The sequence below is a fragment of the Rissa tridactyla genome, chromosome 4 (assembly GCF_028500815.1).
Source record: "Rissa tridactyla isolate bRisTri1 chromosome 4, bRisTri1.patW.cur.20221130, whole genome shotgun sequence".
In the NCBI taxonomy this organism is placed as follows: Eukaryota; Metazoa; Chordata; class Aves; order Charadriiformes; family Laridae; genus Rissa; species Rissa tridactyla.
In genome coordinates, this window is record NC_071469.1 from 2,307,920 (window position 1) to 2,333,160 (window position 25,241).

The 25,241-nt window shown below is 65.4% G+C and overlaps 2 protein-coding genes across 8 annotated transcripts; one reads left to right on the plus strand and one right to left on the minus strand.

Moving 5' to 3' along the window:
- Positions 1-496: 496 nt before the first annotated feature.
- STX3 (syntaxin 3) lies at positions 497-11,743 on the minus strand. 5 transcript variants are annotated; one of them, XM_054201321.1, is made up of 12 exons: positions 11,603-11,743; positions 11,350-11,460; positions 9,561-9,641; positions 9,339-9,438; positions 9,151-9,225; positions 8,948-9,015; positions 7,545-7,653; positions 7,377-7,450; positions 7,132-7,266; positions 5,317-5,427; positions 4,432-4,545; positions 880-1,990 (listed from the first exon to the last, which is right to left on the minus strand). In XM_054201321.1, the coding sequence occupies exons 2-11, from the start codon at positions 11,377-11,379 to the stop codon at positions 4,456-4,458; spliced, it is 873 nt and encodes a 290-aa protein (XP_054057296.1). In that variant the 5' UTR covers positions 11,380-11,460; positions 11,603-11,743; the 3' UTR covers positions 880-1,990; positions 4,432-4,455. The 5 variants fall into 5 exon arrangements, with proteins under 5 accessions (XP_054057299.1, XP_054057298.1, XP_054057296.1 ...); XM_054201322.1 differs by having other exon boundaries at positions 4,432-4,542; positions 11,350-11,743; XM_054201319.1 differs by having other exon boundaries at positions 11,350-11,743.
- A 1,994-nt stretch (positions 11,744-13,737) lies between these two features.
- PATL1 (PAT1 homolog 1, processing body mRNA decay factor) lies at positions 13,738-24,080 on the plus strand. 3 transcript variants are annotated; one of them, XM_054200496.1, is made up of 19 exons: positions 13,738-13,836; positions 14,163-14,274; positions 14,366-14,577; positions 14,655-14,732; positions 15,487-15,681; positions 15,785-15,886; positions 16,238-16,327; positions 16,503-16,714; positions 16,788-16,877; positions 17,055-17,238; positions 18,823-18,946; positions 19,055-19,152; positions 19,245-19,304; positions 19,838-19,986; positions 20,841-21,000; positions 21,690-21,845; positions 22,561-22,652; positions 23,426-23,575; positions 23,744-24,080. In XM_054200496.1, the coding sequence occupies exons 1-19, from the start codon at positions 13,822-13,824 to the stop codon at positions 23,763-23,765; spliced, it is 2,301 nt and encodes a 766-aa protein (XP_054056471.1). In that variant the 5' UTR covers positions 13,738-13,821; the 3' UTR covers positions 23,766-24,080. The 3 variants fall into 3 exon arrangements, with proteins under 3 accessions (XP_054056471.1, XP_054056473.1, XP_054056472.1); XM_054200498.1 differs by having other exon boundaries at positions 15,785-15,880; XM_054200497.1 differs by having other exon boundaries at positions 14,658-14,732.
- Positions 24,081-25,241: the final 1,161 nt, after the last annotated feature.

A 25,241-nucleotide genomic window follows, 5' to 3' on the forward strand; every position in this document is an offset into this window, starting at 1 on the left:
GCCGCAGAGGAGCTCCGAGCGAGGGGAGAGGCTCCTTCTGCCACCCCGAGCAAGGCAGAGCCCTCTACGCCGCCCCGGGGAGGAACGCGGCTCCTCCGGCCGCTCCGCGCCACCGAGGAGGGGGCTGCTTGTCGCAGGGGACGCCGACCGTCGGCCGAAGGGAGGACGGGGAGCGAGGGGGGACTTTGGGGCGGTGGGAGGGAAGGGGGGAGCAGGGAAGGTGGTGGCTGCTCCTCTGGGGACAGGGGGGCTGTGTCGGTGGGATGTCCTCGGAGACAGATGGGGCGCAGGGCTGGCGGTGGGGGGGTCTCTCCGCTGGCTGGAGCCGCAGGTGGATGCGGGCAGGATCATCCGGGCGGCGGGGCAGGAGGGGGGAAAGGCCACCTGCAACGGGGAGGAAGATGAGGCACCGCCGAGGAAGGGGACGGGGCTGTCCCCGTCGCTCCCCGATGTGGCTGCCTGGGGACGCTCGGTCTCTGCCGGTGCCTTAGGGACCCGCCGGCAAGTCCAAGGCGGGGGTGAATCCCACCCCGCCGAGGTCTGAACCCGGGTGCGGGGTGGTACCGGGGACCCCGACTGTCCCCCTCCCGCCCCGCCGCGCACCCGGTCACCTGGAGGGCAGCGGGTGGGGGGGTCTCAGGCGAAGATGCTCCCAATGCTGGCAGCCAAGATGATGGCGAGGATGATGCAGCATAGCATGATCATGATCTTCTTCTGCACGGGGAGAGAGGGGCCGTGAGGCAGGGCCGCGGGTGGCACGGGGCTGGGGAGGGGGGACAAGGGACAGGGAGGGGGGCAAGGGACAGGGAGGTGGGACGAGGGACAGGGAGAGGGGCTGGGGAGGCAGCGGGGGGAGGTGGGAGCTGGTTGCGTGTCGCGCCGGGACGTGGCTGTCCCGATGGCCCCCTGGGACAGGTGACCAAGTGCCAGCGCACAGGGAGGACGACATGTCCCCATCGCCGTGACTTACCCAAAATCATGGGGGGAAGACGATCTGGCCCATCCCGGCAAGAGCCCGTGGGGCTTCGGGGCGTCCCCAGCCCCACGTTCCCCTGTCACATCTCCATCCCGAGGGGCCGCGGCGCTACAGCACCCGAAAACCCCGTCCCCAACCCCATGTCCTCAGCAAAAGCCACCAGCCCGGACACGATGTCACGGCCGCCGCCAGCTGAGCCGGAGCCGCGCTCAGCCCAAGGGCTGCCCCCTGTGTTTCGGGTGTCTGGGGGTGCCAGCCCCCGGCTTTGTCCCCGCAGCACCCCGCTTTGTCCCCGCAGCACCCCGGCGTGGCGTTGTGCAGGGAGAGGAGAGGCGCGGGGCGGGCGTCAGCAGGGGGATATTTATTGTAAAAAGAATTAAAATAACCACCGTGGCCGCGTCCTCCCGCCCCGGCTCCCCGCAGCACCGGGGCAGTCGGCATCAGGGGACGTGCCAGCCGGGGACATCAAGGCCAAGAGGGGACAGTGTCCCCGGCGGCTCCGTCTGCGTGGCACGGTGGACAGCAAAGCACGGCCAGACCCGCTGGCAGCTGCCGGGGCCACCAACCCCCTCGTCCTGACCGTCTCCCCGTCCCTCGTCACCGTGCGGGTGAGGGTCCGACCCTCCGAGCCGAGGCACGTTGTCCCCTCTCGCTGCCACATCCCCACGGCGTCACAGCGCCCGGGATGTCCTCCCAGCCCCCTCGATGTCCCCGGCAAGAGATGGGGGACCAGGAGAAGTTGATTTATCGGCAAAGGGAAAATAAATAGTTGAGTCCTGTCCCCTTTCCCGCGGGGGACACGAGGGACCGGCAGGACAAGCGGGGGCCGCAGGGGACAGTCCGGTGGGGGCAAGCTCCGGTGATGGAGGAAAGGGGAGCCGGGAGCCGGGCAGGAGCCGGTACGCGGGGGCTGAGGGCAGCAGGTCCGGGAGAAGCGGGGAGAGGAAGGGGTCAGGCCGCGGTGCCGGGGAAGATCCCGCAGGGAGACGTCGCCGCTGGGACGGTCGGAAGCGTCTGGAGGAGGGAAAAGGGGAGACGTGAGCCCCCAGCCGGAGAGGGGTGGCAGGGAAGGGGACGAGGGACGGCAGCGGGGCGCCGCGGGTCCGGAGGGAGCGGGGATGGCAGAGACGGAAGGGAAGAGGCAGCCAAGCGCGGAGTCCAAATCCGGGGCAACGCGGAGCCCCCGGCATCGCGGACCACCGAGAAACGGGGAGCCCTGAGCACCGCAGAGCCCCCAGATGCCATGGAGCGCCCCCCCCACACCGCAGAGCCCCCAAAAACCATGGAGCCCCACACACTGCAGAGCCCCCAAAAGCTGTGGAGCCCCCCCACACTGCAGAGCCCCCAAAAGCCATGGAGACCCCACACACTGCAGAGCCCCCAGATGCCACGGAGCCCCACACACGCTGCAGAGCCCCCCACATGGCAGAGCCCCCAAATGCCATGGAGCCCCCGCACACACTGCAGAGCCCCCAGATGCCGTGGAGCCCCCACACACTGCAGAGCCCCTACATGCCACGGAGCCCCCACACAACGCAGAGTCTCCAAATGCCATGGAGCCCCCCCCACACACTGCAGAGCCCCCAAACACCCTGGAGCCCCACACATTACAGACCCCCCCAAGTGCCATGGAGCCCCACACACTGCAGAGCCCCACACATTGCAGAGCCCCCAAAAGCTGTGGAGCCCCCCCACACTGCAGAGCTCCCAAAAGCCATGGAGACCCCACACACTGCAGAGCCCCCAGATGCCACGGAGCCCCACACACGCTGCAGAGCCCCCAAACGCCATGGAGCCCCCACACACACTGCAGAGCCCCCAGATGCCGTGGAGCCCCCAGACACCGTAGAGCCCCACACATTGCAGAGCCCCCAAAAGCTGTGGAGCCCCACACACACCTCAGAGCCCCCAGACGCCATGGAGCCCCACACATTATAGACCCCCCAAACGCCATGGAGCCCCCACACACACTGCAGAGCCCACAGGTGCCAAGGAGCCCCCAGACACCGTAGACCCCCACACACTGCAGAGCCCCCAAAAGCTGTGGAGCCCCACACACACCTGAGAGCCCCCAGATGCCGTGGAGACCCCCCGCATTGCAGAGCCCCCGAAAGGCATGGAGTCCACCACACGCTGCAGAGCCCCCAAAAACCATGGAGCCCCACATACTGCAGAGCCCCACACATTGCAGAGCCCCCAAAAGCTGTGGAGCCCCCCCACACTGCAGAGCCCCCAAAACGCATGGAGACCCCACACACTGCAGAACCCCCAGATGCCATGGAGACCCCACACAACGCAGAGTCTCCAAATGCCATGGAGCCCCCCCCCCCCACCGCAGAGCCCCCAAACACCCTGGAGCCCCACACATTACACAGCCCCCAAAAGCTGTGGAGCCCCCCCCACCCCTCAGAGCCCCCACATGCCGTGGAGACCCCACACACGCTGCAGAGCCCCCCACATGGCAGAGCCCCCAAACGCCGTGGAGCCCCCACACACACCGCAGAGCCCCCAGATGCCGTGGAGACCCCCCGCATTGCAGAGCCCCCGAAAGGCATGGAGTCCACCACACGCTGCAGAGCCCCCAAAAACCGTGGAGCCCCCACACACACCGCAGAGCCCACAGATGCCAAGGACCCCCCCACAACGCAGAGCCCCCAAATGTCATGGAGCCACCCCACACACCACAGAGCCCCCAAAAGCCATGGAGCCCCCCACACCGCAGCGCCCACAGACGCCACGGAGCCCCACACATTGCAGAGCCCCCAAACGCCATGGAGCCCCCCCCCCACCGCAGAGCCCCACACACTGCAGAGCCCCCAGATGCCATGGAGCCCCACACATTACAGAGCCCCCAAATGCCATAGACACCCCCACCACCACCACCGCAGACCCCACAGATGCCATGGAGCCCCACACACCACAGAGCCCCCAAACGCCCTGGAGCCCCCCCCACACACACACTGCAGAGCCCCCAGAAGGCACGGAGCCCCACATGCACTGCAGAGCCCCCAAAAGGCATGGACCCCCACACCTCAGAGCCCCCAAAAGCTGTGGAGCCCCCCCCAGACCTCAGAGTCCCCAGATGCCATGGAGACCCCCCAGACCTCAGAGCCCCCAGATGCCATGGAGCCCCCACACACCGCAGAGCCCCCAAAAACCACGGAGCCCCACACACGCCGCAGAGCCCCATGCGCCGCAGAGCCCCCAAACGCCCTGGAGCCCCCTCCCCCCCCACCGCAGAGCCCCCAGACGCCGTGGAGCCCCCCCCACCGCAGGCCCAAGCAGCACCCAGCACCCCCAGCCCCAAAAGCAGCAGAAACTGAAGCACCGGAGAGCCGGACCCCGGCACAAAGCCCCACGGCGGGCAGAGCATGATGGTGGGACCAGGGTCCCGTGGCCCCGCGGTGGGGTTCTTCTACCCCCACCCCCGCCGCCACCCCCCCCAAAACACTTACAGACCGCAGCCCCCGCCCTGGGGGCTACTTCTTGTCTAGCCCCACAGAAAGTCCGATGATGAGGGCAACTATCCCCAGCAAGAGGGCCACTACCGCCGCCAAAATGAGCATCTTCTGGAGGGGGCGAGAGGGGAGACGGGGGCCGGTTACGCCTGCTCCATGGCGGGGGTCGGCGGGGGGGGGGCATGGAACGGAGAGCAGAGGTGGGCAGAGAGGAGCCCAGAAGAAGCAGAGATGCTGCAGAGCCGGGGATGGGGCAGGAGGGGCTGAGCCCTCACCAGCTCATCACACCTGAGGGTAGGAAGGAGCTCAGGGTGGGGGGGATGGGGACAGAGCTGCCAACCCCATGGGGGGGGGGGGTCACGAGGGGAGGAGCGGGGACCAGTCGGTGTGGCTGGGGGTCACTGGGAGCCATTGGGGTCGTCTGGGGGACCACCGGGGACACGAGATGTGGCTACTGGAGGGGACGGGGAGATCCTGGGAGAACTGGGAGATGCGGCTGAAGGACAGAGGGGGACGCCGGGGGTGCCCGTGGGATGCTGGGGGGGGGCTGCGGAGGGGTAACACGGGGACTGGGGGTGGTTGGGGGGGGGGGTTACGACAGCGGGGCCGTGGGTCCGGCTCACCCTCCTGGCCTCACTTTGGTACTTCACGGCCTTTTTGGTGTCGGCCACGGCCCGTTCCACGAAGCCGACGGACTGGTCCATGTTGTTCTCGATGCGGTCGATCATGGCTCCCTACGGGGCGCGGGAGGGCAGGGGCCGGGGGGCCGGGGTGGGGGCGGCGGGGCGGAAGGCGGAGAGAGACAGAGAGAGAAAGAAAAAAGAGGCGGGGGGGGGGGGACACAAGGGGACACGCTGAGGACCCCCGTCCCCCCCGCCCGACCTTGCGCGCCTGGCCCCGGTACTGCAGCGCCTTCTTGGTCTGCTGGTTCGCCTGCTCCACGTGCTCGCTGGTGTGCATGACGTATTGCTCCACGTTATCCAGCAGCCCACCCTGCGGGGACGGGAGAGGGGACACCCTCAGCGGGGACACGGCGGCACGGCCCCCAGGGCACGTGGCGCGACCCCCACGGCGCAGGTACTCACCCTTCCCCGCTGCGCGCAGCGGCTCCTCGCATTGCATGGGGTTGGGGAAGTGGGGGGGGGACACACAGAGAGGGGCTGAGAGAGAGGGGCCGGGACCCCCGCGGTGTGGGGCGCATCCCCACCCACCCCCCCCCCGCCATCCCTAAGACCCCCATGGTTGGGTGCTGCCGGGTGGCCCCATGGGGACCTGGGCACCGGTCACCACCCAGCCCCGTGCGGCTCGGTGCCCGTACGGCTCCCGCGGTGCCCCGTGCAGGCGCCCGCGGGGCTCCGTGTCACCCCGTGTCCCCGTGGGGCCCTGGGCAGCCCTGCGTGCCGCTTCCTGGGCGGCTTCATGCGCCCGGCCCTGCTTGTCCCCGTGCAGCTGATGCACAGGTCCCTTCTTGTCCCCATGCGGCCCCTTGCACAGGACACTGCTTGTCCTTGTCACCCCATGCACAGGTCCCTTCTTGTCCCCATACAGGCCTTGCACAGGTCCCTGCTCATCCCCGTGCCCAGGTCCCTGCTTGTCCCCATGCTGCTCTTGCACAGGTCCCTCCTTGTCCCCATGGAGCCGCATGCACAGGTCCCTGCTTGTCCCCATGGCCAGGTCCCTGCTTGTCCCCATGCAGCCCTTGCACAGGTCCCTCCTTGTCCCGTTGCAGAGGTCCCTGCCTGTCCCCATGCAGCCCTTGCACAGGTCCCTGCTGGTCCCCATGCACCGGTCCCTTCTTGTCCCCATGCACAGGTCCCTGCTCGTCCCCATGAAGTCCCTTGCACAGGTCCCTCCTTGTCCCCATGGAGCCACATGCACAGGTGCCTGCTTGTCCCCACGCACAGGTCCCTTCTTGTCCCTGTGCCCAGGTCTCTTCTTATCCTCATGCCCAGGTCCCTGCTTGTCCCCATGCAGCCCTTGCACAGGTCCCTCCTTGTCCCGTTGCAGAGGTCCCTGCTTGTCCCCATGCAGCCATTGCACAGGTCCCTCCTTGTCCCATTGCAGAGGTCCCTTCTTGTCCCCATGCACAGGTCCCTGCTCGTCCCCATGCAGTCCCTTGCACAGGTCCCTGCTTGTCCCCATGCACAGGTCCCTACTTGTCCCCATGCAGCCACATGCATACGTCCCTTCTTGTCCCTGTGCCCAGGTCCCTGCTTATCCTCATGCCCAGGTCCCTGCTTGTCCCCATGCAGCCCTTGCACAGGTCCCTCCTTGTCCCCTTGCAGAGGTCCCTTCTTGTCCCCATGCCCAGGTCCCTGCTTGTCCCCATGCAGCCCATGCACAGGTCCCTTCTTGTCCCCATGCCCAGGTCCCTGCTTGTCCCCTTGCAGAGGTCCCTTCTTGTCCCCATGCCCAGGTCCCTGCTTGTCCCCATGCAGCCCATGCACAGGTCCCTTCTTGTCCCCATGCCCAGGTCCCTGCTTGTCCCCATGCCCAGGTCCCTTCTTGTCCCCATGCCCAGGTCCCTGCTTGTCCCCATGCAGCCCGTGCACAGGTCCCTCCTTGTCCCTGTGCACAAGTCCCTGCTCGTCCCTGTGCAGCCCTTGCACAGGTCCCTGCTCATCCGCGTGCACCCCGTGCACAAGTCCCTCCTTGTCCCCCTGCACGGGTCCCTGCGTGTCCCCGTGCCGCCCGTACCTGGTTCTCCACCAGCATGGCGATGTCGACGAACATGTCGTGCAGCTCCTTGATGCTGCTCTCCAGCCGCACGATGTCCTTGTGCCGCCCCTCGATCTCGCTCAGCGCCTGCTTCGAGATCTGCGAGTCCATGATCTGCAACAAGAGCCGGGGGCGGGGGGGGGGGGAGGTTGGTGGCACGGGGACCGTCAGCCGGGGGGCTTGTCCTGGTCCCCTATGTGTCCTCCCGGCGCGGTGTCGCTCACCCCCGAGGTGAAGATGGAGGGGTTCCCGCTCTCCAGCATCTCCTCCAGCTCCTCGTCTGTCGTGTTCTTGCCGGCTGCAGGGACATGGCGACAGGAGTGGGGACGTGGGGACAGGGGTGGGGACACGCTTAAAGGGATGGGGCTGGGGCGGGGGTGGGGGGCACGCACTGATCTCGAGCTGGCGCTGGATCCGGCCCTTGCTGCGCTCCCGAAAGTCCACCTGGGCCTCGTTGTACTTGGTCATGACGTCAACGAACTTGCGGGACAGGACCGAGTGCTGGGGACGGGGACAAGGACATAGGGATGGGGACACTCCGGGCACGGCATCTCCCCAGCCCCTGGGGGGGAGAGGACCCAGTGCTGGGGATGGGGACAAGGACATGTTCCCATGGGCATGACTCCTCCCTGGGGACACCCTGGGCATGGCACCTCCCCAGCCCCCAGGGGACAGGAACCGGTGCTGGGGACGGGGACAAGGACATGGATCTGGGGACACCTCAGGCATGGCACCTCCTTGTTCCCCAGGGGACAGGACCCAGTGCTGGGGACAGGGACAATGACATGGGGCTGGGGACACCCTGGGCATGGCACCTCCCCAACCCCCGGGGGACAGGAACCAGTGCTGGGGACGGGGACAAGGACATGGATCTGGGGACACCCTGGGCATGGCATCTCCCCAGCCCCCAGGGGACAGCACCCAGTGCTGGGGACGGGGACAAGGACATGGGGCTGGGGACACCCTGGGCATGGCATCTCCCCAGCCCCCAGGGGACAGGAACCAGTGCTGGGGACAGTGCTGGGGACATGGGACACCCGAGGCGTGGCATGTCCCCATGGGCCGTTTTCCCAGGGGACAGGGCCAACATCTGGGGACGGGGATACCCCAGGCAGTGCACGTGCCAGCCCCAGGGGACAGGAGCGAGGGTGTGACACCGGGGACACCTCCGGCAGACACCTCAGGGGACAAGATGGGGTGCTGGGGATGGGGACAGAGCAGTGACGGTCTGGGCATGGCATGTCCCCACCCTGGGAGATAGGGCAGGACAAGGTGTTGGGGCTGGGGCTGGGGACTTGAGACCCAGGGGACCCAGGAGGTGGCATGTCCCAGCCCACAGGGGACAGGACAGAGTGTTGAGGACAGGGCAGAGGGACGTGAAGCCTGGGAGCACCCAGACATGGTGTATCTGGGACGGGGTGCTACTGGGGACAGGGGACGGAGACGGGAGACCTGGGGACACCCAGGACACGCCACATCTCCAGCCCATGGGAGACAGGGTGGGATGGGGTGCTCAGGACCTGGAGGTGCTGGGTGGGGACAGGGGACAGAGATAGGAGACCTGGGGACACCCAGGACATGTCACATCTCCAGCTGATGGGGGACAAGGTGGGACAGGATGCTGAGGACCGAGGGGGTGCTCAGTGGGGACAGGGGACGGAGATGGGAGACCTGGGGACACCCAGGACATGTCACATCTCCAGCTGATGGGGGACAGGGTGGGACGGGGTGCTCAGGACCAGGGGGTGCTGGGTGGGGACATCCCCGGCAGCGGGTCCCAAGGACCGGAGCTCACCTGGGACTTGCGTATCCGGAGGTCGGCGGAGGACCGTGCCTCGTCCTGCTCGATGTTCCTCTCCATGCCTGTCGAGAGCCGGACCCCAGCCCGTCAGGGACCTTCCCCGTGGTCCCGGTGTCCCCAGCACACCCCACCCTTCCCGTGGGGACAGTGGGATGCGTGGGGCCGGGTGGCACGGCGCTGGGGACGCGGCCACTCACTCTTCAGCTTGTTGCGGACGCTGTTGGCCATTTTCTTGATGTCCGCCGTCAGCTGCTCCAGGTCGTCTTTGGTCTCTGCAGGGTCGCGGCACGTGAGACGGGGAAGCCACCGCGGGAATGTCCCCGAGAAGGGGACCTAGGGACGGAGGGGGGGGGGGACAGGGGACAACCACAGCCGCCACACTCACTCTGCTCAGGGATGGGGGCCGAGAGGATGATGCTGTAGAGCTTCTTGGCCTCCTCCACGTTCTCCGAGATCTTGTCGATGTTTTGCCGGGTCTCCTCGATCTAAACAAGGTGGGGACAATGTCGGCGGCGGAGGGGGGGGGGACAGGACACGACGGGGACGGGGACAAGAGGCCCCACCCCGCACACACACCGTTGTCCCCCCCGCCCCCCCGGCCCCTCACCTCCGCGAAGAACTCATCCATGAACGCCGTGTTGTCCACGGCGATCTCCAGTTCCTCGGTGTCATCGTCCACGTCCTGCTTCTGCGGGGTACGGCGGGGTGGGGGGGGTGGGGGGGGGCAGCGCTCAGGTGTGTCACCCCCCCCAGGGGATACCCACCCCCCCCCCCAAGCCCCCCGGGTGACAGCCACCCCGCGGGGCCGGGGCAGCCACCAGCCATCCCAGCTCTGCAGGGTTGGCAGGGGAGGGGACAAGGCGAGGGCAGCCATGGGGATGTGGTGGCACAAGGAGTGGCATCTGCAGCAGTGGCGGGGGGGGGGGGGGACAGGGAGGGGGACGACGGGGACACACCACCGAGCTCGTTTCACATCTGGCCGCGCACAGCCATGGAATTAAGGGATTGTTGGGTTTGGCCGGAGGGAGGGGACAGGGACGGGGACGGGATAGGGTTTTATGGCCCCGACCTTCGTCCCGTGGCAAGTCTGAGCAGCGCCGGGGCTCGGCTTTGGGGGGGGGGACAGGGGACGGGACACCCGAAGGTGGCCGTCACCCATCACCCTGGCGTCGCCCCTCGTCCCCAACCATGGGCTGCCGGCTCTGTCCCTTCCCTGGGTGTCACCCCCGTCCCCTCCGCCTCCCCTCGCCCCAAGGGGTAACTGGTGCTGGCTTGTGGCACCCTGTGGAGGGGGACAGACCCCTTCTGGGGACACCCCCACCCCCACCCCCCCAGCCCAGTTCCGTTTCCCCCCCCCCCCCGCCCCCCACTGCCTCATCGCAGCAGGGTAAAAATAAAATTAATCCCTTCTGTCCCTCCCCAGGGTTTTATCTGCTGCCTTCGTAATCCCCGCTAAATCCCCGCCAAGCCTCCCTGCCACCGCTGCCCGCCCCACGGCGGGGCCCGGCTGTGGGGCTGGGGGGCTGTTGGGGGTTGGGGACACCCCCACCCCCACCCCCACCCCCCGACGCCGCTGACAATGGGGCAGGGAGGTCCCCGGGTGGCGGGGGGGGGCGTGGTGGGGGGCAGCGGGGGCCCCACGGCCGGGCGGGAGAAGGGAGGAGGAAGCGGCGACGGTGGCGTGGGGCGCGGGACGGGGTGCTGCCTCCCTCCCCCCCCCCGCCACTGCGGGCACCCCACATCCGCTCCCGGCCCCCCCAAGGCGATGGACACCCCCTCTCTGCCCCACACAGCCTTGGCGGGGGGGGGGGGGGGGGGGTTGGGGGGCGCTGGCATCTCCCCATTGCACCCCCCAGTATGGGGGAACAGCCCTCGTCTGGGGGGTTGATGTCCCCACAAAATGTCCTCCCCACCCCCAAATGGCACAGAGGGGTGACACCCCCCACCCCGGTCCCTTCTGTCTAACCCCCCCCTCCCCATCGCCGTGGGGCTGGCTCTTGGGGCCCCCCGTCCCCTGTGGTACCCCCATCCCTGCCATGTCCCCATCTGAGGGACCCCCATCCCCGTGCCCCCCCCGTGCACCGTGGGGTGCGGTCTTGGTGACATCCATCCCCGCGACGTCCCCGTCTCGGGGACCCCCATCCCCGCGAGACACCCCCAGGCACCGCAGGGTGGGATCTCGGTGACATCCATCCCTGCCACGTCCCCATCCACCACGGACCCGGGTCTCAGGGCCCCCCTGTCCCCATGTCACCCCCGTGCACCACGGGGTGGGGTCTCAGGGACCCCCATCCCCGTGTCACCCAGCTCCTGGGGGAGCAGGGTCCCAGCCAGCCCCGGGGACCCCCACTCCACGAGGTGTCCCCTGTCCCCTCTCCACCCCAGGGGTCTCTCACCGCCTTGAGCTGCTCCAGCCGGTCCTTCATGGTGGCCCCGAGGGGTGACTGGTCGCCGGGGGGGTCCCCGTCCTCGCCCACCGCAGGGATGGGGGACGCTGGCTGGGCCTCCTACATCCAGACGAGGTGGCGGGTGGCCCTGTCCCCCTCCCTGTCCCCAAGCCCGGGGCTGTCCCTTCGCTAATCCCCAGTGACAGGCACAAGGAAGGCAGGAAGGCGCCGAGGGGAGGGACGAGGTGGAGCCACCCTTCACCTGGGACACCCGGGGACACCGGTCCCGTTAAAGGCGACGGCTGGGGGTGCCCACCGGCCACCCCGGGAGGTGGCAGCGAGGCGGGGGCGGATGTGGGGTGGCCCCCGGCTGGCAGGCGATGAGGAAGCTGGTCCCCAGGAGGGTCACGCGCCAACGACGTGTCCTCCCCTGCCGTGGCCGGCTACGGAGGGAGAGGGGACATGGCTGGGGACGCGGGTGGGGGACATAAGTGGGGATAGGGGGCTCAGCTGGGGATAAGGGACACGGCTGGGGGACATGGCTATGGGTAGGGGTCGCAGCTGGGGGGGACATGTCTGGGGGATAGGGGACACAGCTGGAGTCACAGCTGGGGATAGGGAACACGGCCGGGGACACAGCTGGGGGGTCACAGCTAGGGATAGGGGACAGCTGGGGGACATGGCTACGGGTAGGGTCACAGCTGGAGGGGAAATGTCTGGGAGATAGGGGACACAGCTGGGGTCACAGAGGGGGGGCATGGCTATGGGTAGGGGTCACAGCTGGGGGGACACAGCTGGGGATAGGGGACACAGCTGGGGGGACTTGGCTCTGGATGGGGTGACAGCTGGGGGGACACAGCTGGGGATCGGGGACATGGCTGGGGATAAGGGACGCAGCTGGGGACACAGCTGGGGGGTCACAGCTAGGGATAGGGGACAGCTGGGGGACATGGCTACGGATAGGGTCACAGCTGGAGGGGACATGTCTGGGGGATAGGGGAAACGTCTGGGGGATAGGGGACACAGCTGGGGTCACAGTGGGGGGGCATGGCTATGGATGGGGTCACAGCTGGAGTCACAGCTGGGGATAGGGGACACGGCTGGGGACACGGCTGGGGACACAGCTGGGCACATGGCTGTGGATGGGGTCACAGCTGGGTATAGGGGACATGGCTGGAGATAGGGGACACAGCTGGGGGGTCACGGCTAGGGATATGGGACAGCTGGGGGACATGGCTATGGATGGGGTCACAGCTGGAGGGGACATGTCTGGGGGATAAGGGTCATGGCTGGGGTCACAGCTGGAGTCACAGCTGGGGACAGGGGCCATGGCTGGAGATAGGGGACTCAGCTGGGGGGACATAGCTAGGGACAGGGGTCACAGCTGGGGAGACATGGTTGGGGGACATAGCTGGGGATAGGGGACAGCTGGGGGACACGGTTGCAGATAGGGGACACAATTTGGGAGCACGACTGGGGATAGGGGACGTGGCTGAGCATAGGGGACGTGGCTGGGGGGACATGACTGGGGACAGGGGACACAGCTGGGCATAGGGGACAGCTGGGGGATACGGCTATGGGTAAGGGACACAGCTGGAGGGCACAGCTGGGGACACAGGTCACAGCTGGGGGACACAGCTGGGAATAGGGGACATGGCTGTGGGACATAGCTGGGGAGACATGGCTGTGGGTCATGGGGGGACACGGCTGGGGGATGGCTGGGGGACAGCGGGGGGGACATGGCTATGGACAGGGGACATGGGTAGGGGACACAGCTGGGGACACACCTGGGGACAGAGGTCACAGCTGGGGGACACGGCTGGGAATAAGGGACGTGGCTGGGTGACATTGACTATGGGTCATGGGGGGACACGGCTGGGGGACAGGGCTATGGACAGGGGACATGGGTGGGGACACAGCTGGGGGGACATGGCTATGGGTAGGGGACACAGCTGGGGGCAGGGGACATGCCTGGGGGACACAGCTGGGGGGGCATGGCTATGGGTAGGGGACACAGCTGGGGACACAGCTGGGGACAGGGGACACGCCTGGGGGACACATCTGGGGGGACATGGCTCTGGATGGGGTGACAGCTGGGGGACACGGCTGGGTGACAGAGCCAGGGACGCGTCTGGGGACACCACCGGCATGGGGGGACAACGCTGAGGGCACGTCTGTGGGGACACATATGTCGCCTGTTCCGACGTGCGCGCCGCGTCGCACGCGCGGAATATAAGGTGCCGCTGCCCCTTTAAGAGCAGCCGGGGGGGGGGGGGGGGCGAGCCCTTGCGCGCCATGCGGGGGGCGTGGCTTGTGTTAGCCACGCCCTCCACCGCGCGCCTTCCCTCTGCGCATGCGCCGTGGGAAGGGGAGGGGGCGCGGGGGTGACGTCATGCGTCTGCGCCGGCGCATGCGCGGCGGGGCCCGGGGCCGGAGCGGGCCGCGCGGAGCCTGCGGGCGGTGGGCGCCGCCGCCGCCGCCATGTTCCGGTACCAGGTGAACGGGGAGGGGGGGGATCTGGGGGCTACGGGGAGGGGGGAGGCCGCGGGCCGGGGTGGGGAGGGGAGGGGAGGGGGGTGCGTCGGGCCGGTTCCCGGCCCGACGCACCCCCCTCCCCTCCCCACCCCGGCCCGCGGCCTCCCCCCCACCCCACCCCGAGCGCTTGAGTAGGCCGCGGCCTGTGGGAGAAGGGGGCTGTGGTGGAGGGGGGAGGCCAGTGTGACTCACGGGAGGGGTGGGGGGAAGCGTGTGGTGTGAGGCCGGTGTTGACCTCCCCCCTCTTCTCTCCTCCCCCCCACTTCCCCTCCTCTCACTCTCCCCAGTCCCTGGAGGACTGCCCGCTGGATGAGGATGAAGACGCTTTCCAGGCCCTGGGGGAGGAAGATGAAGATATCGACCAGTTCAACGATGACACGTTTGGAGCTGGGGCTGTCGGTGAGCTGAGAACTCTCCCCCCTGCCTCCCCACGACCACCCCCTCCGTGCCCCTTCCCCATCCCTACCCCTGACGGCGGGTCCCTACGCAGACGACGACTGGCAGGAGGCACACGAGCGGTTGGCGGAGCTGGAGGACAAGCCGGTGGCAAGCAGGGAGCAGGATGGGCCCGGCGGCGAGGAGGCGGATCTGCTGGGCGAATCCGAGGATACGTTGGCGGAGCGGCTGACCAGGCTGGTCATCGACAGCGAGTTGGAGGACCCCGCCATCATGCAAGCTGTGCAAACCAGGGTCCCCGCGCAGGTGGGAGCCAGGTAGGGGTGGGTGCTGGCCTGACGCGGACCTGGCAGTGCTGTGCTGACTCCCTGTCTGTTTTCCAGCAGCCTGGAGGGCTGAATTCCAGCATCTGGGACAGCTCGGCCGTCCTGCGGCGCATCCGGGGGCCGCTTCTCACTCAGGTATGGTGCTGGGGTGCGGGTGGCAGCCATTGTGGTGTCCCTAACGTCCCCGAAACCCGTGTGGCTGGGCATTGAGGGGCGAGATGTGCTGTACTGCCACAGGCTCATCCGTGCTGGGGAGCACCTCCAGATCAGCCTGGGACAGTGGGGTGTTCTCCTTCCTCTGTCCGGGTGTGGGTGGCCACCGTTTGGCTCATTTGTAGACCCTCTTAGACATCGTCCCTTGTCCTCCATCAGAGGCTGGAGAGCCGGCTTTTTGGGGTTATCTCTGATCTGTGATCCCTGGTGATGTCTGAGAGATGTCAGCACTCCCGTCAGAGTTTGGGAATGTCTGTGCCTCAAGGCAGAGGATTTTCTTTTTTGTTGCGGTTTAATTAAGAGTCAGGCTTTTAAGTGAAAGTGGAGCGTGCTGTGCGGCCAGCCCTGTGCGGCTCTGCAGGGCTGACGAGGGCTGGGAAGCGAGGGTGTGCGTGCAGCCTGCACGGCAGTGACATGGAGTGTTCCCACCCCACGCTTGGGCAGTGCTGTCACCGCAAACGGGTGTCTTGGAAGTGAGGGGGCCTCTATGGAGCAGGCCTTGGGGGTCCCCAGGAGCCCCCGCCATTGCATGGGGCTGTCGAGAGGTGCAGAAGAGGTCTGGCAGAAGGAAGGATGTGGCTGTCTGTGTGAAGGTCCCTGGGACGCACAGTGCCAGTTGTCCCTGTCCCCGTCAGTGACGTCCTGGAGGGATCTTTCTCTCCCCTTCCGCTTGCAGGAGATGCCGTCGGTGTCCGTGCTGGACTATGCTCTGCCTCAGAGACCCCCGCAGGCTCGAGAGGAAGAGCGGGACCCCTCCGAGCGGGCGCTGCCCCGGCGTTCATCCTCCCCTGTCATCGGGAGTCCCCCTGTCCGGGCTGTCCCCATCGGCACCCCTCCCAAGCAGGCTGCTGTGCCCAACTTCAACCAGCAGGTACCTCCCGCTAGCCCCGCTTGCCACCCGTGGCTCAGAGGGTGCAGGCTGGTTCCTTGAGGAGTTGACTGGAGGGGTAACTGTGCTGTTTCCCTCCTCCTAGATCCTATGTCCGAAGCCTGTCCACATCCGAGCTACCATGCAGCAGCGCTACCCCGCTCCCTACGGCGAGAGGATGTCCCCCAACCAGCTCTGCAACGTACCGGTACCCAGCCCCCTCTGCACCCCTCTTTGAGACCCCGTTGCTGGGAGGTCCTCCAGCCTCCCCCAGAACCCGCCACCACCCCATTCCACTCCTCCCGTCTTCAAATCCAGGCCCTGATGGTGCTGGGTCCCTCGCTGTCACACACAGCAAGCCAGCGGCTTGTCTCTAGTTCCATAACTCGGCCTGTCTGCCCCATCCTGCTGGCTCAGCCCTGCTCCCTGGAGCCTGGCCTGGCTCCCAGCCTGCCCGGGGCACCTTCCTGGGGTTTGCACCATCGCCCTCTCCCTGTTTGCCCACCATCAGTTGTGCCAAGGCTGTGACTGTGGCCCTTCTTCCCTTCTGTTTCCCCAGAACTCCTCCCTCCTGGGCCACCCATTCCCCCACAGCGTCTCTCCCGTCCTCACCCACTTGCAGAGAGCGCAGCTGCTCGGAGGAGCTCAGGTAAAGCCCTCTTTGGTCCCTTCTTGCGCTTTCCTGGCCCCGCCATGGTCAGGGTCCCGCATTTCTCTTTGCGTGGCTCTACGTGGCTCTTTCTGGCCATCCCAGATGCTGGGCCTTTCCCTTTGCCCCCAAATCTTCCCCCGGCTGACTCCAGGCACCCTCTTTGTCCTGCCAGGCCGGCCGAATGTCCCCCAGCCAGTTTGCCCGGGTCTCTGGCTTGGTTGGGAGCCCCCTCCCCTCCGTCAATCCCAAGCTGCTCCAGGGCAGAGTCGGGCAGATGATGTCTCCGGCCAGCGGGTTTCGTGCCTTCTTTGGGGCTCCCCCCGCTCCACCTCCCTCTCAGCCGCAGCACCCGCCGGGCCCTGGGTCCCACCTGCAGAGCCTGAGGTAGGTGCTACCCATCTCCCGTCCGCCTGCCCGCTCTCTGCGGCCGCCTCTGAGACTTCCCCGCTGTCCCCAGGCCGCAGCCCCAGATGTTCCGACCGGACACGACCCACCTGCACCCCCAGCATCGCCGGCTCCTGCACCAGCGACAGCAGCAGAACCGAAAGTGAGTGCTGGCCCCGCGCCGGTGCCGGGAGAGGGGCTGCCTGGCGCAGTGAGGGGGGGAATTGCATCGCCCCTCCACTGCGGGGGGGTTGTGCTGCCGGGGCTAGCCTGTGCACCGCTCTCTGTCCCTTCCTGTAGCTCCTGTGTGCTCACGGGTGCCCTTCTTGCCTCCTGCCAGCCAGCACCGGAGCCTCAACGGCTCGGTGGGGGACCGAGGGGGCCACCGGAGCAGCCACCAGGAGCAGATACGCAAAGACCCCTACGCTAACCTCATGCTGCAGCGGGAGAAGGACTGGGTGTCCAAAATCCAGATGATGCAGCTGCAGAGCACTGATCCCTACCTGGATGACTATTACTACCAGGTACCGGGGAGGGGGAAGCAGCCAGCCCTCTCTGCTGCGTGTCCCGTGGCCACAACGCTCCCAGGGGACCGGTGTCTTCCTGGCGCGGCCGCTGTGCCGAGGGGTGTTGGGTGGGAAGGGGATGCCAGGAGTGATGCAGCAGAGGAAGCGTTTCTAGATCCGGTTGTGGGGAATGCGCTGGAGGAGGAAGGCAGAGTGATGGGGTGAGCATCCCTAGCAAGGGAAGAACCGCCTTTCTGTTCTTGGGTGAGAGAAATCTCCAGGGGTGAGGAGACACTGGGGGACGCTGGCAGCGCGGATTCGGCGGGCGCAGCAGAAGGCCCGAGACAACAGGAGAGCAGCTTGTCTATATGAGAAGCTGCCTGTGACAGTGGTAGAATAAAACACCCGGAATGGGAGACGGGGAAGGTGCTAAATGGAAAACGCAGGGCAGGGAATGGCTGCGCGAGGAGGACTCTAGTCTGACGGGGGTTGGGTTGTGAAGCCTGTGGGGTCCAAAGAGCGAGGCCGGAGAAGGTGGATGGGGAGAGACTGCTCCCGCTCTTTTCCAGTTCAAGAATAGGGAGCACCAGACGGGGCTGGGAGGAGCCAGATTTGGAGCAGACCAAGCGAGGTGATGGCTGGGCTCTTGGCAATGGTGGTAGATGTTTAAAGCTCAGCTGGGTTTGAGGGTAGACAGGGCAACATCACGTGAGCGAAATACGCGGAGGGTTTCGAGCTACGTAGGATGGATGCCTGGCTTGGGAGCTTCAACGGGGCTTGTGGGGTGGCTGGAAGTGTGTCTGGGGCGGTCGTCGGCTGCGCGGGAGCTTTGGTCTTCATGGAGGGGGTGCAGAGGAGCCAGCTGCACCCTAGACAGGTCCTGGAGCAGTCGGTGAGTGCTGGGCAGAGCGGGGAGAACAGTCACCAGTGCGGTGAAATGGGTCAGAGCAGTCCGGTCCCCTCGGAGGTGGGACAGAGTCGCAGTGGGAGCGGGGACGAGCGCTTGCTGCGGGTTGTCTGGGCTCCGGTGGGAGCTGGCAGGAGAGCTGGGGCTGGCAGGAGACATTGCGCTGACACAGGTTTTCCGGGAGCTGTGGGTGAGCTGATCCCCAGTAGAGGAGAGGAACTGGTGCGGCTGCAGCCGGGATGTGAGTCAACAAAGCTCCGCCGTTGCGAAAGAGGCGAACGTTGGCCGGGGTGGATGGGAAAGAGCGCGTGAGCACCCGTGTGGGAGGCCCCAGCCACGCGCTGCCCAGCCTGGGCACGGTGTTAACAAAGCAAAGGCAGGCTAACTGGAGTGTGCTGGGAAGGACTGGGAGCCGGGGACCTCACAGGGAGAGTGGCTTCATCATTGTATTGAGAAAGAGAGGGCTGAGGAGGAACCTCGACCTCTGTAATCTGGAGGGATGGTAAAGAGGAGGATGCAATCGTCCCCCCATGTACTGGGGGAAGAAGAGTGGTTTAAAATGCTGTTGCGCACATTGGCAAGACCAGTAAGTGATGGGTTGAGGGATGGAGCACGGGCTGGGGAGAGGGATCGGTTGCATCAGTCCTTGCCATCTGTTTGTCGGGGGGTCTCAACTTCTCCTCTCCCTGCCTCAGAATTACTTCCAGAAGCTGGAGAAGTTGTCAGCAGCGGAGGAAGTCCAAGGTGATGGTCCCAAGAAGGAACGCACTAAACTCATCACACCTCAGGTGGCTAAGCTGGAGCACACCTACAAGCCAGGTAAGCGCTTCTTTCTCCACGCAGCCTGGACCTGGGACCGGAGATGAAGGAAAGTGAGGTCAAGCCTGGACTGACTCCCTCTGCTTCCCTTCTCCCCCCTTCCTGCAGTGCAGTTTGAGGGCTCGCTTGGGAAACTCACTGTCTCCAGCGTGAACAACCCCCGGAAGATGATCGACGCGGTGGTGACCTCCCGCAGTGAGGATGATGTGAGTTCTGGCCCTGCCTCCCCTCCGATGCAGCTCTGCGGCTGCTGCTCGAGCTGCCCACAAGCCCTGACTCCGCTCTCCCTCTCCGGCAGGAGACGAAGGAGAAGCAGGTTCGAGACAAGAGGCGCCAGACCCTTGTCACGATCGAGAAGGTGAGTTCGAGGGGGACCGCCGCCACCCTCGGAGATCTGCGGTGGGGCACAAGGTGGGCTGGGATGAAGGAAGGACCAGGGAGACCACGGTGTGGTACCGATGACCTCCTCTAGACATGTAGCTGGGGACAAGCTAGCGCTTGACAGTGGCTGAGGTCCTTCTTGCAGGAGAGGGGGGTTCCTGGAGCAGAAAGGCCGGAGCCGGGTCCCAGCCGTGCCTTCACCCTGCCCCAAAACAGCCTGGACGGGCTCTGCAGGGTCCGTAACTGATTCACAGCCATGAGGTGGTAACGCCCCAGCTTTCCGCAGCCACCGTGCGAGAGGATGGAGGCTTGCGGGTCACAGAGTCCCTGCCCAGTCTGCTCCTGCACTGGGACCAGCGAGGCTTTGACGTGGTCTGGGCCAGGATATGTGGTTCCTGTAGCAGCAAAGGAGACGGGAGGGTCCTGGCTGGGGTTGGGCACGTCCTGGATCTCTGTGGATCAGGGCTTGCGGATCTCTGTGCCCTGCTGTGATTGCCATCTCTCCTGCAGACGTACAGCCTCCTCCTAGATGTGGAGGACTATGAGAGACGCTACCTCCTGAGCCTGGAAGGCGAGCGGCCGGCCCTGATGGATGAGAGGAAGCAGAAGATCTGTGACATGTATGACAATCTGAGGGGGAAGGCGCCCGGGCAGGAGAGGTGAGCAAAGCGTCGATCTGCGACTCGGTGGCTGGCGGGAGCTCGGAGAGTCCGTGGGCGCTTGCGGCTGCTGAAACACTGGCCCAGGTTGCCCAGAGAGGTTGTAGATGCCCCATCCGCTGGGGCATCTACAGTCAAGGTCAGGTTGGACGGGGCTCTGAGCAACCTGATCTAGTGGAAGGTGTTCCTGCTCGTGGCCTTTAAAGGTCCCTTCCAACCCTAAGCATTCTATAATTCTATTCTGTCATTATATGATTCTATAAACTGGCTTTCCAGGGATCTGTTTCCCAAGGAAGAGTTGGACAGACTCTTCCAGGGCGGTGTTGGGAACTATGGTCTGAAATAACCTTTTTTTTCCTTTTTTTTTTTTTTTTTTTTTTCTTTTTGGCGATTTTCCCCATGCGATTCCTCGCTCTGGGTTTGATCCTCTATCAACTTCCGTCCCTGCGGCTCGGGTGCTGCGAATAGCGCCTGTCTGCATGCTCGCTGGGTGTCTGTGCGCCCTGAGCTCTGCGCCCTGGCACGTCCCTGGGTGCTTGTTTTTAAGTCTGTCGCCTCTTGCCCGACCTGTAGCCTCAGCAGCAAGGAGGGACACAGGGTCTTGGTGGCTCCTTCTCTGCTACCCCGTGGGGAACCGAGCCTTGCCCTGCTGCCCAGCCCATCGGACAGGCAGAAGTTAGGGTTAGGAGTGTCATTTCTGGGTTATTTTTCCCTCCCCAGGGATGTGGCGGGGGGGGGGGGTGTTTTCTGCCTGGTGCTGCTGCAGGGCTGGCTGTGGGGTACCCACAGGAGCACCCCATATTCCCTGGGACGCTCCCAGCTGAAGGTTGGCACCTTTCTCTTCTCCTGCCCAGGCCGAGCGACGACCACTTCATGCAGATCATGTGCATCCGGAAAGGGAAGCGCCTCGTGGCCCGGATCCTCCCCTTCTTGTCACCTGAGCAAGCGGCCGATGTACTCATGGCGACGGCCAGGAACCTGCCCTTCCTCATCAAGAAGGATGCTCAGGATGAGGTGAGGTTCCAGGGGCTGGGAGGTGGGGATCGGTGCGGGGTCTGGAGCTGGATCTCCTCTCCTCCACGGCGGGGGGAAATGGCAAACGGCATCGTGTGTCTTAAGGACGGTTGTTTCTGCCTCTCCTGGGAGGCTGCCGGAGGTGTGGGGAGGCTGCAGGAGCTCTTGGCAGGGCCCGTCTCCCATGCTTGCCGGCTGGCACGACGCAACCCAGCTTCGCCAGGAAGGAAACGGGGAGGTTTGCTGATAAATGGTGCCTTTGTTTAATGAGCCCAGCGTCTCTGACTCATCGGGTGACAACAGGAGACTCCATCTTCCAGAGACGGGCGGCAGAGGCCAGCATCTTCCGAGGGACGTGCTCTTAGCCGTCCTTCACAATCTTTTTTTCTATATAGGGACCAAAAAATACAGGCCTCTGCGAAATAAATCCCAGCTTGTTTTGAGAAAAAGGATGATTTAGGAAGGAAAAAGACTTGGCTGAATGGAAAGTGGGCCTGTGTTGTTGTGGGGGGATGCTGTTGGCGAGTCCCACCGAGTGTTTGAGGGGTGCTGAGGTGCTGCTGGTTTGTGTTGTAGCCACGAGGCAGCGTCTTGTTGGGGTCCGTGAGGCCCTGGGGAAGTCCGTCTCCTGGGGAAGTCCCATCTCCCTGCTTCAGCAGCTCCCGACTCCTCCGCTCCTCTCTCCGCAGGTGCTGCCCTGCCTGTTGAGGCCCTTCTCGCACGTTCTCTACCACCTTCCCTTGGGGACGGTCACCAGCCTTGTGCAGCAGTTAACGAACCTACCTCAGAGCGCCACCGCGCCAGCGCCCACCAACCTCCACCTCACTGCTGTGCTCCAAAACAAGGTGCTCCCCTCTTTTTCCGCTCCCCGGGGCAGGTGGGACCATCCCATCCCTCCCCAAAGTTGGGAAACCGAGTGCCCCGGCAGCTTCCCGGTGCTGGAAGGCAGAGCTGGATGCAGCCGTGGTGCAGGAACGGCACAGGAGCCACCCTCTGCCAGCCCCTGGCGCTTTTTCACCCTTCCTTTGCTGATCAATGAGGGCGTCTGGCAAATTAATCAGCCGTCTGAGCTGGCCTGGGACTCTGCTGCAGGCTGGCAGCCAGTTCCCTTGTCTGTCCCGCCAGGCTGCGGACTCCTGTCCTAAAATCCGGTGTGGGAGGGTCATTCTCTGCCGTGGGTTGGTGAAGACATCCCTCTGAGCTGGGCAAGGAGCGGTTTGTCACTCACGCAGCCGTCCACAATTCCTGCCGTGACCCAGGCCCATAAACGGCCTCCTCTTCCTCTTTGGGGGGGGCTACGGAGGCAGCCAGGGGTGGTCCCGCTCATGCCATCATCCCCCCGGGAGGATTGGGAGGTGGAGGGAATCCTCAGACCCGGCCGAAAAATGCTCGGTGGGAGAAAAGCCCGCCCTGTCCTGCCCGTCCCCTGCAGCAGGTGTTTCCTCGCGGGGTGTGACAGCCCTCGGGAGGCCAGCGATGGCTTGTGACAGCACCGGCAGGACATCTCCTCCCCAGGAGGCTCCCAGCGCCCTCCCCGACACCCTCCCTCTCTTCCCGCAGTTCGGCCTGTCCCTGTTGTACTTGGTCTTGAGCCGCGGGGAGGAATTGCAGAGCTCGGACGCGAACACGGAGCTAATGCAGGACAACCAGTGGTGAGTCCCCGTTCTCCGCTGCGCCTTGGGCCAATGGCCCTCAGGGTCGGACGCGGTCAGGATCGATGCCATCAGGGTCGGACGCTGCGCCGTGCAGGGTCCCGAAGGACTCGGAGGCAGAGTTGATGAAGGAGGAGGTTTAATTGCAGTCTCTCGGCAGCAGCACCCTTCAGCGTGGGGAGGCTGGTGTGCGAGGACGCGGCACCACCTCCTGCTTGGCTCCAGTGACAAAAAATGCCGGGAGGCGCGTGTAGCACAAGGGAGGGCCCCGGAGATGCTGGGAGGGCTGGAGCCCCTCTGCTGGGAGGACAGGCTGAGAGAGCTGGGGGGGTTCAGCCTGGAGAAGAGAAGGCTCCGGGGAGACCTTCCAGCCCCTTCCAGGCCCTCAAGGGGCTCCAGAAAAGCTGGGGAGGGACTCTGGATCAGGGAGGGGAGCCATGGGATGAGGGGGAAGGGTTTTCCACTGAAAGAAGGAAGGTTTAGATGAGATAAGAGGAAGAAATTTTTCACTCTGAGGGTGGTGAGCCCCTGGCCCAGGTTGCCCAGAGAAGCTGTGGCTGCCCCATCCCTGGAGGGGTTCAAGGCCAGGTTGGACGGGGCTTGGAGCGACCTGGGCTGGTGGGAGGTGTCCCTGCCCAGGGCAGGGGGTGGCACTGGATGGGCTTTAAGGTCCCTTCCAACCCAACCCGAACCTTTCTGAGTTGGAGGACGCCCAGCCCCCCCAGCACCCAGCGGCTCTCACTCCTCCCTTCTCCTCTGCCCCTCTCCGGCAGGACGGAGCTGATGCTCATGGCGACCCGGGAGCTCCTGCGGATCCCTCAGGCGGCCTTGGCCAAGCCGGTGTCCACCCCCTCCAACCTGATCTCCCTCTTCTCTCGCTACGTCGACCAGCAGAAGCTGAACCTGCTGGAGACAAAATTGCAGTGAGTGTCACCCCTCCAGAAGAGAGGGGACCGTAAAGGGGCAAAGGGGGGATGCCGTGGGCAGGACAGCGTGGGGCAGAGCAGCCCTGGGGTGGGGGGAGTCGCTTTTACGCCCCCCACAGCTCCTCTGACCCCCCCCCCCCAACCGTTGTTTTCCCCTGCTGCCAGCTTAGTGCACGGGATCCGGTAGGAGATCTCCGCCGTTCCTCATCGGCACCGGAGTGTTCAGAGGGATGGATGGATGGATGGAGGGGCTCCCACCCGCCGTCCTCCCGCCTCGCAATCCTGACTGGGGCGGGGGGGGGGGGAATAATTTGGCTGCTCCCTCCCCCCCCCCCCCCCCAAAGTGCTGCCTCTCCCTGCTGCTCCCGAAAACCCCCCCATTTCCCTCCGCGTCCCCCACAACGGCTGCTTCTCCCCCCCCCCCCTCCACGCACACGACTGAGGAGGTGCCGGGAAGGAAGGGTCGGGGCGGGGGGGTGCTGTAAGGTGGCCCCAGCCCCCCCCCCCTCGCCCCCCCCCATCTTCCCTCCCTCCCCAGCTCCCCATCGAGCACTGAGGTCCCTCCCCAGCCCGCGCACACGCGTGTGAGCGCCGGTACACGCGTGTCGCACGCGCCTCGTTTGCACACTCGCCTCGTCTTCCCAGCCGTCGGCTCCTTCCCTCGCCCCGAGCTCGCCGGGGCCGGGGTCGGGGCGGGGGGGGGACGACGACCCTGGTTTTTCTCTTCTCCTCCCGATCCCCCGCGGGGGGCGGGGGGGGTGTGGGGTGTGGGGGATTCTGCTGTTCTGCTCCTCGGGAATGGGGTGGGGGGGGGAGGGTGGGTATTAATTTTACTTTTTTTTTTTTTTTTTTTTTCCTCTTGCTTTTAAAAAAAAAAAAAAAAAAAAAGAAAACAAAAGAGATTTGCACATGTAGGTATTTTACAACCCTGGCATTAACCAGCTCCCCTCGGCTGCTCCCCCTGCCCTCCCCACCCCCTCCCCATTTTCCTCCGACCGATCAAGTGAAAAGTTCATTTATTATTATTATTTTTTTTTCTTTGTGCTTTTTTTTTTTTTTTCCTTTTTTCCTTCCGCCCCGCCCCCCACCCCCCCTTCAGTTTTTGGTTCTGGTTAATGAGAATAAAGTTTCTAAATTTACATTTTTATAGGGTATTGTAAATAAAGATGAATTGTATACTGCCGCGAGCGTGGCCTCTCCTTCTCTGGGGGCATTGGGGCGGCGGGGGGGGGCAGCGGACAAGAAGCCCTCGGTTCCCCCCCCTCCTTTCCCCCCCCCCGCTTTTCCCCCCCCCTTTTCCTCCCCTTTCCTGCCTTTCCCCCCGCTTTTCCCCCGGGGAGGTCCCGGCCCTCGGGGCCCGGGCCCAGCCTGAGGCCTTGGGGCGGTGGAGCGGTCCCCTCCCCGGCACCGGTCAAAGGTCAGAGGTCACCTCCCCCGGTGGCAGGACGGTGTCGTGGCCAATCGCAGCGCAAGCAGGGGGAAGGTCCCGCCCACCCCGACGGGATGAGTCACCGCTCCGCCGCCTAGGCCCCGCCCAGCCCGGCGCGCCGCGACGGCAGTGACGCGCGGCTCCGCTCGCCTCCGCTGATTGGCGCGCGGCGCTGACAGACGGGCGAGCGGACCAGTGAGGAGGCGGGAGGGGGGGCGCGCAGCTTCCCTCCCT